The sequence below is a fragment of the Narcine bancroftii genome, chromosome 6 (genome assembly GCF_036971445.1).
Source record: "Narcine bancroftii isolate sNarBan1 chromosome 6, sNarBan1.hap1, whole genome shotgun sequence".
NCBI lineage: Eukaryota > Metazoa > Chordata > Chondrichthyes > Torpediniformes > Narcinidae > Narcine > Narcine bancroftii.
The window spans coordinates 198239181-198254140 of record NC_091474.1 but is presented as its reverse complement, the minus strand read 5'-3'; the positions used below and the strand labels follow the sequence as shown (position 1 = coordinate 198254140).

At 41.0% G+C, this 14960-nt stretch overlaps 1 protein-coding gene and 1 long non-coding RNA gene across 3 annotated transcripts in view; one reads left to right on the top strand and one right to left on the bottom strand.

The window, feature by feature from the left end:
* The window catches only part of me1 (malic enzyme 1, NADP(+)-dependent, cytosolic), a 536434-nt gene that overhangs the window by 296445 nt on the left and 225029 nt on the right, over positions 1–14960 (bottom strand). For both annotated transcript variants that reach the window (XM_069887178.1, XM_069887179.1), the window contains one exon: positions 551–626. In XM_069887178.1, the coding sequence (XP_069743279.1) occupies positions 551–626 (76 nt within the window). The remainder of the gene's footprint in view (positions 1–550; positions 627–14960) is intronic.
* LOC138736939 (uncharacterized) overlaps positions 1–14960 on the top strand; it is a 46978-nt gene that overhangs the window by 24201 nt on the left and 7817 nt on the right. The window lies entirely within an intron of this gene.

The window sequence follows — 14960 nt, the reverse complement described above, 5'->3', positions numbered from 1 at the left end:
ATAGGCTTTAAAGTTCAATTTGCATCCAGTTCCTCACTGCCAAGTTCACATCTTACTATGGCTCCAGCCTTATTGTTAGCTTGTTCAAACAAGAACACCCAATTATAACTGATTGGATCCACCTCAATGTGAAGTCTCTGCCTGATTTTTTCACTTTTCCTGCTTAAAAATACCAGCCAACACTTCATCTTATTAACCGATGAATCAATTCCATCAAGGCATTAATACTTATTTTATTTCGAGATTGCAACACTGCTCTTACCCTGCTAATTTTCTTTTCAATATTTTTCTTAGTCTTCCAAATTCGTGAATGACACAGTGGTTTGAACTTTCAATGCCCAGAACCTTGAGCCTTGTCACTTTCTACACAAGGGCCTAGTTCCACTATTGTTGGGGTTTGCTATCATTACTCAAAGTATTTGGGCCAGAATTGTTAATATGCAGGTAATGTCTAATCAATACAGAGAAGATTAAAAGTGATCAACATCCCATCATATAACATTCCAAAATTAAAGGTACCTTGCAAATATCAGTAGCAATGCAAACATACCCGAATATCAGTTTCAGGCCAGGACTTCAGTAAAGTAGCAATGTGCCCTCTGTCATGAATAGCAATAAAAAGACCCCTGAAGGAAGAAAAGTTTTGTTAGAGATTAATACTTAAAATTGCATAACAATTTAGCAAGCAAGCATTCCAAATCAGAAGAGACAAATTTAAATTGATAAAAACTCTACCTCTAGAGATTAGCAGAGCATGAAAGTGGAAAGTAATCTGGTCAAAAAGTAGTTCAATAAAAAATGTTGCAGAGCTAAAGGATCAGGAACCATCTACTTGGTACAATGGAAAATGTATTCACAGCACCCCCTTATACACTACACTTAGAACCAATTTCTTGAAAAAAGAGAATGAAAATCAGTAACTGCAACTGTTGGAAGTCTAAAAATGGTGAAAACACTCATCAGGTCAGCCTCCTCATTAAATGTTTTCATCATGAAACAGCTTCTTGTTTTTCTTAACAAAATAAGCAACATGTTAATTTTTTTTTCTGATCTGCAAAGGCAAATCAAAGCACGAATTCTGATCAAAAGGAAATGATGTGAGAGTTTGAATAGCTGATGTGCCAGATCCAACTCAACTTAATTTAAGTTATTTCTATTAATCTAATTCATACCATTGTCTGGTACTCATTTTTTAAAGAAACGAGTGTGATTACATTCATGTTTGGTAACATGTCAGTTCAATACTGGCATATTATCAGTTCAAAATGAAACTGGTGCACTAATGTCTCTGTTGTGAAGGCCTTCTGCTCAGCAGAGATAAATAACTTCTTGGTGAAATGCAGACCCTTCTACCTGTTTAGGGAATTCTTGGCCACACTGCATTGCCACAGTCTACATTCGGCCCAGCTGATGAGGGTGAACCCTTGAAAGAGCTTTATGGTGTCATTTACAAAGCCCAGACTTCCCACCCTGACGGTACTATGATTGTTGCTGGCAACTTCAATCACACCAACCCGAAAATGGTTTTACCACTTTCAACTTCACCACTAGAGGAGAGAACACCATGGATCAGGTGTACACCAAAATCCCTGGTATGTGCATGGATATCGCTCGCTCCCCTCCCGCCACTCCACCCACCTTGGTTATTCGGACCATATATCCGTCTCGCTCACCCGAGTATACAGACGGCTGGCAAAGCACACTAGGTCAGTTTGCTGGGAGATCAGGACGTGGCCGAGTGGTTGTGGAAGGGGGCTGGGTGGCCACAGAAACACTGCTTTGACACCAGGGTGGACTGGAGCTGTTTCAGGGAGGTGGCCACCTACACTGGACATGAAAACATAGTACACGAATTCAGTGACTGGCTACATCAGTCACTTCATTGAGGATGTCACCGAGATCAAATGCTTCATAACCAGGGCTAACCAGAAGCCATGATTGGACACAGAGGTTTGGGACCTTTTCAGAGCTCGTGATGTTGCCTTCAGGACAGGGTGAAAGATGGCCCTAGGATCAACCAGGGCTGAACTGTCCCATACAATCCAGAAGGCAAAGTGGGGGTACACATGCAGAAGATCCACAGACCACTGTGCAACACCGGTGACGAGGGATCAAGACTACAATTCAACCTTGTGAGTTAAGGACAATGATGCCTCCCTTCTGGGCAGACTGAACATCTTCCATACATAGGTTGATAAGAATAGGATAATGCCAAAGAAAGCTCAGTGTCCCCCTGATAAATGGACCCCTTGCACAGGCATGGCTGAGGTGAGGAGAACCCTATCACAAGTGAACCCAAACAAGGCAGTGGGACCAGACAACATGCCTGGCTGGATACTGAACAGACCAAATGACAGAGGTTTTCAAGGACATCATCAACATCTCACTGCAGCGGAGGAGTCACGTGATGGAGTAGTGGCCAGTAGGAAAATACCAGCCCTCTCCAGAAAAGAAGAAAAAAAGTGAAGAAAAAGCAAAACCCCAGATACACAGAACACAACAAATAAAAGATAAAGGTGTGGAGAAAAGAAAAAAAATGGGACCTAAGAAAGAAAAACCAAAAACAACAGGAAAAAAAAGGAAAGACGCCGGAAGAGAAAAGAGAAGGCCTTACCTGCACGAAAAAGCAGGGACCCGCTGTGGAAAGAGGAGCCCGTTCCTCTAAGTTAGTGGAGACCCCGCAGGGTCGTGACCTACCGACCGCGAGACTGCAAAAATGGCTCACTGAGCCAAGCAGAGATGCGCAACTGCGCATGCGCGATGCGCACAACAAGGACAAGGAGAACACCGACGGGAGGAGGGACCAGGTGTGGAGTGAACCTACACAGCACGAACTGCTGAGAGATGCCCGACAGCAGGGGTCCCAGCTGGAAGATAAAGAAAGCAACGGGAAGGGGAGGAATGAGAAAGAAAAACAGAAGCAGGAGACGCAACAGATAACCAGCCCAGAAGAAGAGGACCAACTTCAAGAAACCATGAAAAAAAACCCAACAAACTGAGACAAGCAGCTCAACAAGAAAGTCAGAAGAGGCACAGATACAAGGAAGAGAATTAGAAAACACAAACCCAAGAGCAGACAGAGAAGAAGAAGAATACCAACCTCAGCACAGAGGAATAAAAGGTAAATTGAATGTACAGTACATAGATTTTAAAAATTTTCAAGAACAAATGAAAGCAGTAAAAGAATGGTTGACACTAGAATTTTGTGAAATGAAAAGAAAACTGAAAAGTACAGAAGAAAAAGTGAGTAGAATCATCTGATCAAAACAGATGTAGGGAACGGATTAGAAAATGTGGAAGAACGTGTAATGGCGGTAGAAATGGAAGTGAACGACTTAAAAAGAAAATTGGAAGAAAGTGACAAAAAAGTTAAAGAAATATGAGTTGTTAGCTCAGAAGATGGATATAATGGAAAACTATAGTAGGCGAAACAATATAAAGATATAAAAATATGAAAGAATTTATAAAAGAATGGATCCCAAAAGTCCTGGGAATGCCAGAAATGCAGGAAGGAATGGAAATAAAAAGGGCACACAGAGCATTAGCCCCGAAACCACAGTCACAACAAAAACCAAGATCCGTTTTAGTAAAATTTCTGCGATATACAACAAGAGAAAATATATTGGAGAAGGCAATGAATGAAATTAGAGAAGACAAAAAACCACTGAAGTACAAAGGTCAAAAAAAATTTTCTACCCAGACATAAGTTTTGAGCTCCTAAAGAAAAGGAAGGAGTTTAACACAGCAAAACCAATCCTATGGAAAAAAGGCTATAAATTTATGTTAAGATATCCAGCGGTGCTTAAAATAGTTATCGCGGGGGAGCAAAACAGAATGTTCTTGGATCCAGAGAAAGCACGAGATTTTGCAGAATGCCTGCAAGACACAAATAGAGATGAAGAGATGTAACAAGAGCAAAGAACGACGACAAACTACATATAAAGAAGGATAAAAAACGTATAAGTAAGAACTAAAGGAGGGAAGAAAAGGGAAGTAAGGGAGAAGGGGGGAAAAGAAGAGGAGGGGGTAAAAAAAAAGAAAAATAAGAAAAGAGGGGGAGCTTTGCTTAAATGTGAAGATAAAAGTCTTTTCTGGAGGGGTTTGGATGGGAGAGAATAACAGTCACTGCTAAATCAGTTGACACTTGCAAACGGGTTCACAGTCCGAATGAAGGGGGGAGTTGTGGTTGCTCGGCAAGTGACAAGGGGCGACTCAGAGGGGGGGGGACACTTGGCGTTAAGGGAATTTTAGATGTGGGAGTGGTTGAAATATTTTATGTTTTAGAAGTGTTGTCATACATTGCGTTCATAAAAGGAAAACTGAGAAATGAAAATGGGGAAAAGGGAAAAGAAAGGTGGTGGTGAGGAAGCGGAAATGAGATGTAAACAAAGTATGAGATGGCCAAGTTGTACTATATGGCTATAAATATTAACGGAATACATAACCAAATCAAAAGGAAGAGGCTATTAAATTTACTGAAAAAAGAAAAAAAATAGATATAGCATTCATGCAGGAAATGCATCTAACTGAAGTGGAACACAATAAATCAAGGAGAGACTGGGGAGGGCACGTAACGGCAGCATCATATAATTCAAAAGCCAAAGGTGTAGCTATATTAATCAATAAAAATGTACCAATTAAAATAGAGGAGGAAATAATAAATCCAGCAGGGAGATATGTAATGATAAAGTGTCAGATATCCTCAGAACTCTGGAATTTGGTCAATATATATGCACCTAATGAAGATGACCAAAAGTTTATGCAAGATATTTTTTTGAAGATTGTAATACGCAGGGAAATATATTGATAGGAGGGGACTTTAACTTTAATTTGGATTCAAAGATGGATAAAACTGGACAAGAGACTAGCAAAAAGAACAAAGTAGCCAAATTTATGGTTAAATCAATGTAGGAAATGCAACTTTTGGATATATGGAGGAGACAACACCTAAAGGAGAAGGAATACTCATATTATTCAAGTAGACATAAAACATACTCAAGGATTGATCTGTTCCTGTCGTCAGCCCATATCCAAGGGAGAGTTAGGAAAACGGAATATAAAGCTAGATTGTTATCTGATCACTCACCCCTGTTATCATCAATAGAACTGGAGGACATCCCACCAAGAACATATAGATGGAGATTAAACTCCATGCTTCTTAAAAGACAGGAATTTAGAGAATTCATTGAGCACCAAATTAAAATGTACTTTGAAATAAATACGGAATCAGTGAAAGACAAATTTATATTATGGGATGCAATGAAAGCCTTCATCAGAGGGCAGATAACAAGTTATGTAACTAAGATGAAAAAGGACTGCAATCGAGAAATAGAACAGCTGGAAAGGGAAATAGAAAGTACAGAAAAAGAACTAGCAACAAGGGACGAATCAACAAAAAGAAGAGAATTGGCGGACAAAAAAATAAAATACGAAACACTACAAATGTATAAGGTGGAGAAGAACATAATGAAAATAAAGCAGAAGTATTATGAGCTAGGATAAAAACGCATAAAATACTAGTTTAGCAGCTTAAAACAGAATAAGCTAAAAGAACTGTATTGGAATCAAGGAAAAAGGACAAACAAATTACATATAACCCAACAGAGATCAATGAAAACTTCTACGAGCAATTATACCGAACTGAGAACGAAGGGAAAGAAGACAAAATAGATGAGTTTCTAGCTAAAATTGAACTACCGAAATTGAAAGAAGAGGAGCAAAACAAATTGATAAAACCATTTGAAATAGAGGAAATACAGGATATATTAAAAAAGCTACCATACAATAAAATGCCTGGAGAGGACGGACTCCCAATAGAATTCTATAAAACATTTAAAGAGTTATTAATTCCTCCTCTCCTGGAAGTAATGAACCAGATAGAAGAAACACAAACTTGCCAGATTCATGTAAAACAGCAATAATTACAGTAATACCAAAGACGGGGAAAGATCCACTAACACCAGCATTATATAGACTAATATCTCTACTTAACTCAGATTATAAGATAATAGCAAAATTACTAGCAAACAGATTGGCCGACTGTGTACCAAAAATAGTAAAACTAAATCAAACTGAATTTATCAAGAAAAAACGAACAACGGACTATGTCTGTAAGTTCATTAACTTAATCCATGCAGTACAAGGAAATAAGACGCCAACAGTGGGTGTTGCTTTAGATGCAGAGAAAGCCTTTGACAGGGTAGAATGGAATCATTTATTCAAAGTACTACAGAGGTTCAACCTATCAGAGAAATATATTAATTGGATTAAAGCATTATATAAGGGTCCAATGGTGAAGGTGACAGTAAATGGATATATATCGAACCAATTTAAATTAAGCAGGCCAACTAGGCAGGGATGTCCACTATCTCCCTCACTGTTCGCTTTAGCAATAGAACCATTGGCAGAACTGATAAGAACAGAAAATAAAAGAGATAAAAATAAAAGAGAAGGAATATAAAATCAGTCTATTTGCAGATGACATCATAGTATACTTAACAGAACCAGAATTATCAATAAAAGAATTACATAAGAAATTGAAGCAATATGGAGAAATATCGGGGTACAAGATCAACGCAAATAAAAGTGAAGTGATGCCAATGAATAATGCGGATTACACAAAGTTTAGAAAAGAATCACCATTTAAATGGCAAACACAAGCAATCCGATACCTCGGTATTAAACTAGATAATAATCTAGGCCATTTGTACAAATTAAATTATCAGCCATTAATGAAGAAATTACAAGATGACTTAGAACATTGGAAAGATTTACCACTAACACTGATAGGAAGGATAAATTGCATCAAAATGATTATCTTCCCAAGGATACAATACCTATTTCAATCATTACCAATTCCCTTAGAGAAATTCTTCAATGAACTAAAGAGAATAATAAGGAAATTCTTATGGAAAGGGGGGAAACTGAGGATGGCGCTAGATAAATTAACAGAATGGTTCAAACAAGATGGTTTGCAGCTATAAAACTTTAAAAATTATTATAGAGCAGCACAATTAAGATATCTATCAGATTTTTATCAAACAAGGGAAAAACCAGATTGGACCAAGATAAAATAGGCGAGAAGGTACCAGAACATATACTATATAAGTGGGGTGAAAAACTGGTGCAATATAGAAGTTCACCAGTACTTCATCATCTACTCAACATTTGAAAGAAGATTCACATAGAAAGGAAAAAAAAACAAATTACCAACTACCAAAATTATTATTGACGCAAAATCAACTAATCCCTTTCACAATAGATAACCTTTCCTTTAGAGAATGGGAGAGAAAAGGAATTAAAAGAATAAAAAATTGTGTTTTGGGAAATAATTTGTTATCATCTGTACAAATGAAGTACAAATATAGAATAACTCATGGTACAATGTTTGCATACCACCAACTGAAAACCTACTTAAAGGACAAATTGGGAAGCAGACTGAGATTACCAGAAGGAATAGCTTTGAATATGTGATTACAGACACAATGATAATTAAAAAAATTATAAAAAACATGTACATCAAGCTGCAAGAGAAAGAAAATGATGAAATAAGCTATAAACCCAAACAAAAGTGGGAACAAGATCTAAACATAAAGTTAAAAAATGAAATATGGGAAAAGTTATGACCAGGACTGACCTCCCTCCACTACATAACAACAACTCCGTAGTTGAGAGAGTGGAGAGCACTAAGTTCCTTGGAGTTCACTTAACTAGTGACCTATCATGGACACTCAACATCCTTGTTCGCTTAACTAGTGAGCTATCATGGACACTCAACATCTCATCACTTGTCTGGAGGGCGAAACAGTGACTGGACTTCCTGAGAAGACAAAAGTAGGGAAGGCTACCACCACCATTATGTCAACCTTCTGGCCGGCTGCATCACAGTGTGGTACGGTTGTTGCATAGAAATGGATTGAAGGTCAAACCACTGGACTAGAAGAGTGGCAGAGAGGATAACTAGAGCCTCTCTCCCCCACCATCGACTTCATCTACCAGGATCATTGTCTGAAGAGGGCACGCATAATCATTGAGGACTCCTTCCACGCTGCACACAGCATCTTACAGCTGCTTCTGTCAGTGAAGAGATACAGGAGGATCAGAGCCAGCACCACCAGGCTGAAAAATAGCTTCTTCCCACAGGCAGTGAGAATGCTGAACAACCAAAGAATCTGCTCACACTAACCATCCAAGACTCTCATTTGTACAAAACAATATTTGTTTATTTATTTTTATAGACAAAATACTTGACCTGCATATATTGTTTGTCTATATATATTTTATGTCTGGTTGTGTGTCTGCATGTTTTGCACCAAGGACTGGAGAATGCTGTTTCATCAGGTTGTACTTGTACAGTCAGATGACGATAAACTTGATTATTCAATGGACTTCACATGCTCAGCCAAAACTGCATTTGGACATGAACAGCTCTTTGTACAGAGGATTACAACAGCAACACATTGTGAAGTTTCATCCATTGAAACATTCACCAGCAAATGAAATGATAAAATTTTAAGCAAAAACGATAAAAGTGGTTTTAAAATCTATAGCAGCAAATGATTCTGAAATTCCTCTGCAATTCTCCCAGATTGGCAATGAAACCTTGCAGAGTTTGCATCAATACATTGCATCCTCACTATTACAACATTTTCACCACATTATATTAATTTGAATTCACAGCCTAATGGTCCAGCCTAATAGATATTGCTCCTTTAACTTAAACCTGTTGTTTCATGATAATTGAGTCAAGGAGCAAACATAACTGCATGTTTTTTAAAAACTCACCTGGTCCACAAATACACTTGGGAGAAAATCTGGCACCCATGCTCTGGTTAATTTGAGACCTCCTTCCCATATTCCTGTAGTAAACTCATGCTGTTTTCCCAGCAAAATCATTAAATTGCAGAAACTCGATGACCAGCACCTCTAGGTTCAAGAATACTTTATTTCCCATGGCCATCAGATTCTTGAACCTCCAAGCATTCAAACTTTCACCATCAAAAGCCTGATCCAGACTATTCTTTGCACAATGAAAATATTTATTAGTTATTCTTTTCTCCACTAAAATTGTTTCTTGAGTATTCCATTATAGGAAAACAACACAAGAGCAATTTAAGTGACAGCTTTGCCCAAACTACACTCAGGGCAACATTAGACTGAAAATAACTGGTGAAATGCAGTACTGCAGGTGTGATCTTGCTGGGCTGGGCAGGCTGGCCCACCTTCCGTACCTGTAGCTCCTCCCCGTAAGATCCCCTAATAAAGGCTAAGACCCCAAGTCTCCACCCTTATATCTGCCTTAGACGTGAGCCAGCAGCACGTATAGGAATGCTGAGGTTTTCTGGTTAATAAAGCCTTTGACTGCTTGCTTCATGTCTGCAGGTGGTCATTGATCAAGCCACAATTAACCAGAATTTTATTTGCCATGAACAGGGCAATTACATTGGAGAAGCTAGAAACCAATCCAAAAGGCCTCCATCAAGTTCAATATGTGGCTACATTGCTTGAAGGCCTACATGAGGCACCACGAGATCACAGCCGACAGCGACAGATACGATCTGGTCTTCGCAGTGGTGGGCCACCAAGCATACAAGATAATCTGTGACTGTGAAGGGTACAATAGGGCAATGGCCCTATGTGACAGCAATACGGAGCCCCGATGAATGCCATGTATGCCCGCTACCAACTGGGCACCCAATGCTAAGGCCCTGGTGAGACAGTTGACGATTTCATAAAGTCCATGCGGGAGCTGGGGTGAGCCTGTGGGTGCTGGAATGTGATCACAGTGACCTACCAGGAGGAGCTCGTCCACAACAGGCTAGTCGCGGGCTTCCACTCCATTGACATACTGGAGCAACTCCTGGAGAAGGGTGACCAGATCCTTCAGGAAGTCGTGCAGGTGGCCCAATCACTGGAGACAGCCCTAAGGAGCGCAGAGACTTACTCAGCAGGCCACACAGCTACCAGGTGGGGAGGACGGGTGCCGTCATCTTGGGACTCGGGTCCATGACTGCTGCTGCTGAACACACTAAGTGCAACTATTATGACCAAGCAAACATCTGCGACCTGCTCAAACTGCCAGAAGGGGCACCATGCAAAGGCATGCCCCACTCTAGCAATACCACAGGAAGACCGCAACCCCCGTCGTCACCTTGGGCTGAGCCACTTGCACCTTCATTTCCAGTAGCCGAGAACAGAACATTCAGAACAGGAGCTCAACAACATGGGGTGACATCAGATCCGGCTTCTCTTCCGGACTCCACTGCGTGTGATTCATGGGGGCAGCCATCGTCACAACCTCTCAGGAGGCCATTTTGGTGGCAGTCGTCCCAATGATATACAGCACCAGTGACTCGGAAAGCGAGCTGACATTGGCCTCCATTATGCTGAACGAGGGCAGGCCACACCAGCTGGGGAAATCGATCATGGACATTGAGGTAAATGGTCATTGAGGTAAAAGGCCATTCCATGGGCTGCCAAATGTTATTCCCTGACAGTGTCACCAATGAAATGCAAGGTAGCACTAGCCTCTACATCCCTCTCCGTGGGAATCCATTGATGTTGCATCATCACCCTGACCGTAAGGGGTACAAAATATAAAAACTTCAAATTTCTGGTGATGCTCCGCTTCTGCACACCCATCATACTGCGGCTGGATTTCCAGTCCCAGGTTAAGGGTGCGCTGATGTAGTTTGACGGACCCCACCCCCCTGCCTCATGGTCAGTAATAACCAGTTCCTGGACGGCCCACCCGTCCTCTCGAATGTGCCCAATCACACACCAGAACACCATTCAGGGCACCCTCCCTGCAGTTTGCCCACCATCCGGATCCCTCCGCGACACCCCACCCCCACCCCTGCTCCGCATTCCACAACCTGACCAGACTGCAAACCAGTTGCTACTAAAAGTAGCCCCAGGGACAGGAAATTCATAAAAACTGAAGTGGGACTACTTCTGGGGAGGCCATAATAGAACCCCTGGAGGGCACAAGTGGTGGTGGTGAAGAGTGGGGAGAAGTACTGGATGGTCATCAATTAAAGGAGACCATCAATAGGTTCGTCTTATTGGATGCCTACCCTCTTCCCTGCACAGTTGACATGGTGAATGAGATCACCCACTTCAGGGTCTTCTCCACCATAGACCTCAAGTCAGCAGATCATCTAATTCCGATTTGCCCAGACCAGTCTTACACAGTATTTGAGGCAAATGCCACCTCTATCACTTTCTGCAGGTCCAATTCGGCCTCACAAACAGGTGTCTCTGTTCCAGGAAGATTAATCACATGGTGGATAACAACAAACTAAAAGCTACCTATCCATATTTGGATAATGTCATCAACTACAACCATAACCAGGAGGGACATGACATGAACCTGCAGAGGTTCCTGGCTACCGCCAAATCCATCAACCTCACGTACAATAAGAAAATGTGTGTGTTTAGCACCAGACAATTGGCAATCCTGGGATAAGTAGTGCAGCATAATGTCATCACCCCCAAAACCAAGCACATGCACCCCTTTCTGGAACTTCCTCTGCCCCAGAACCCCGAGGCTTTAAAAAGGTGCCTGGTGTTCTTCTCATACTATGCCCAATTATACAGACAAGGCCCAACCCCTGGTGAAAACCACTATCTTTCCTCCATTGGTGGAGGCCCATAAGGTTGATGAGGTTGTCAAGGTGGTGATGCACGCCATTGATGAATCCATCCTGTTCTAAGTGGAGAGCGACACCTCTGACTTTGCCCTGGCCGCCGCACTGAACCAAGCAGACAGGCCAGTGGCATTTACTTCCTGAACCCTCAAACTGAAGCACTCCACCATTGAGAAGGAAGCACAGGTTATAGTGGAGGCCGAGTATCACTGCTATTCACACTGCTGACGGACCAGAGAGCCGTTGCTTTTATCGCTCAGGAAGGTTCTCACTGGTTTCACAGAGAGATTCATTGTCTGTTGGACACACACAAACTGATTCCTCCTGATTAGCCACTTCAGTGTTTTGCCGAAGAAACTTGCCCCATCAGGGTTTTCCAAATGATAACCTCTTCTGCTGCAGGTCACCACAGAGTTCATTTTTGTTAAGCACTCTAGTCAGCCATTTCCTCTTGTAAAGATTGCAGGGGATTTCAACAGGCTGAACTCAGAACACACAATCAGTCTTCAAAATGAGGTTTAAACAAGCTGCCAGCTTGCCATGCTTCAGCCTCCAAAAGCCACTGCAGAAAACTGATTCTCTCTCTCTCTCACACAGAGAGAAAGCCTGTTTTTTTTTTCTCTCTCTCTGCTTGCAAAACCACATGAACTTCTTAGAACAGCAAACTGCAACCAGACAGATTGTGGCACCGGACCCAAACTTCTGAGTTCATTCATCTGTTGCTTTCAAAACAATAATCTATTACTCCACAGCATGTCCAATTAACACCTACTTGTGAAGTCTCTTGAGCTCAGGTTCTTCTATTTGCCCTCCTTAAGAAAACCTCTAGCAAAGCAGTTTTTAATTGTCTTTACAAAGGCACTGAGCCAGGAACATCTGATTTGAGCAAAGCTCTTGCATTTTAAAGGAGATCTGTTTTGTTAAGTGTTTGTGTTTGTTTGTGACCGACACTAATACCCCCCCTCCACAATCTATCTCCTTCAAAAATGTATTTATATACAATACAAAATGTGATATAATCTGCCACAAGCTCCAGTTCCAAGGTCTCAATCCCCCCCCACCCCCGCCACTCCCCTCTGAAGCTGAATGACCTAAATGGCATTCATATTATTTAATATCTCCACTAAATGCCATGTTCTCCATTTCAGAGTGTCAGCATTCTTTTTCACTTCCCTCTCCTTGTTCTCTTTCACTATTTATTCCTTACCAGGCACATCAGCTGTCATTGGCAAGATGTCTGAACCTCAAGTAATCTATTTCCTCTCAGAAAAGATGATAATGGGTGCGTTGATGAGCCTTGCAGAACGAGTATTTAGAAATAGACAGCAAGGTTTAAAAAATATGCAAAAAAAATTACAGTACAATTTATAGTTTTCAATTAGCATGAAAATAGCTAATGGAGAACTAGAAAGGAAGGAAAAAAGTTTTGTTGCACTCGGTGTGACAAATTAAAAGGTTTGGTGATTGAATACCTCAAAGTAAAACAGATCTGCAGAAGTGATGTTAAAAATCTCAGCATGTAGAGGTCAAAATACTTGGGTATGCTCCTTAGGATTTGCCCATCTTGGAACAAATGCAGAGAGCAAAACCAAGAATGATAGTTGTAGAACTCAACCCTTAAATCTCAAAGCAGTCAAGAAAAATCCTCTAGATACTGAATATTTATGCAGTAGCCGAGCTAATACAGTATTTTTGCAAGAAAAGTAAGGACGTGAAAATTAATTTTCTTTGATTTAAGGGTATTAGTTGATTCAAAGTGACTGATGTAACTGGACAGTGGAGATAATTTTATTTGGATGCAAGGGGAAATGTTAACATGAATCTTCAACAGCATGACTGCTCTTAAAAGTTACAGTACTTTGGGGAATTTTGTCAATTACAAATAGCTTGTGCTCTGTAACAGTATGCTGTCATTTCAGGAGATTAGCAGGACAAGGCAGGCTACAGAGGAAGAGTTTCAACTGGAAGAGTGGCAGCAGGACAAGGATCTTAGAGCCAGTCCTCAAGTGAGGTGGGACCCAGCAGTAACAGCAGGACTTGGATCTTAGAGCCAGTCATGAAGCGATGTGTGACCCTATCAGTGGCCGCTGGACATACAGTACCCTCAGGATCTGAGAACAAGGGGAACAAGAGGAGAGGCATGGTCGGAGTGACCATCTTGTGATGGGCTGAGAGGTTGAAATCCTGCTGTTAATGTCAAAATACGAGGAAGGTGAGCAGTAGTTGGGAAATATCTAGTCTATTTTTTAATTTTAAAAAAAGGATTGGTGTGAAAGGACTTCAAAATAAACTATTATGTGATCCTATTGCAGCACTGAATAGTAAATATTACAGGCATCAATTCGTGGTCAAGGCCTCCGACCCCTCCCCCTCCCTCCCATCCCCGACAGCACTCACCTTTTATGGACCTACATGGCTACAGCAAGAATTTTGCTGCATCTATACACATGGCAGGACAGACAACTTAATTTTCTATGGTTTAGAATTATTGGATCTAACAGAGAGAGATTAGGATAAATACCACAGCAGTACTGAGAAAGGATATCCTGGAGGATTCATCTTTTGAAGTCATAAAAGCAAAAAAGATGTGCAGTTAAACAAGAAAATCTGCAGAGACTGTGATTATAGTTCAATACTCAAAAGTGCTAATCGAAACCAAAGATATATAACAAATGTTTGAGGTCTGAGCCCTTTGACAAGATATGAGCAAAAAGCAAGCAGGCACCTGGAAAAGGTAGGGTGAGGAGGGAAAAGGGGATTGGGGCAGGAGCACAGGCCAACAGTAAGAATTCAGGGTCGTTTAATGAGGGAACCTTGGATAACAAGAAATAATGAAGAGCTGATCAGAATAAAAACCACATTGACATGTGCAGGTCAATTGGAATCAAGACTCTTGAGGAATGTACAAAGTAAATGAGAATTTATGAAATTAGGAGGGGAGAGATGGGCCAGTAGATATCATTGGAAAGTATTAGCAATGAGAATCCAAACCTAAGGGTAGCAAGAGGGTAGCCAGGAGAAGAACACGTACCTTTAAGGACCAAAGGGGTGATATTCAAGTGGAGCAAGTAATATGGGAAGCGCCTAAATGAACACTTCTCATTTATATTCACCAAGAAGGATGAGGAAGGCGCTGAGTTCGGGAGAGTTGGAGTTACATTGATTGTTTGAAACAACTCAGCATTTAGAAGGAAGAGATGATTGATGACATGGAAAGGTGACATAACTCCAAGGCTACACGACATCTATCCCAGGATGACGGTGGGTGGGCAGGGTGGGAAACAGGGAAAGACCGATTCACAAAAATAATCT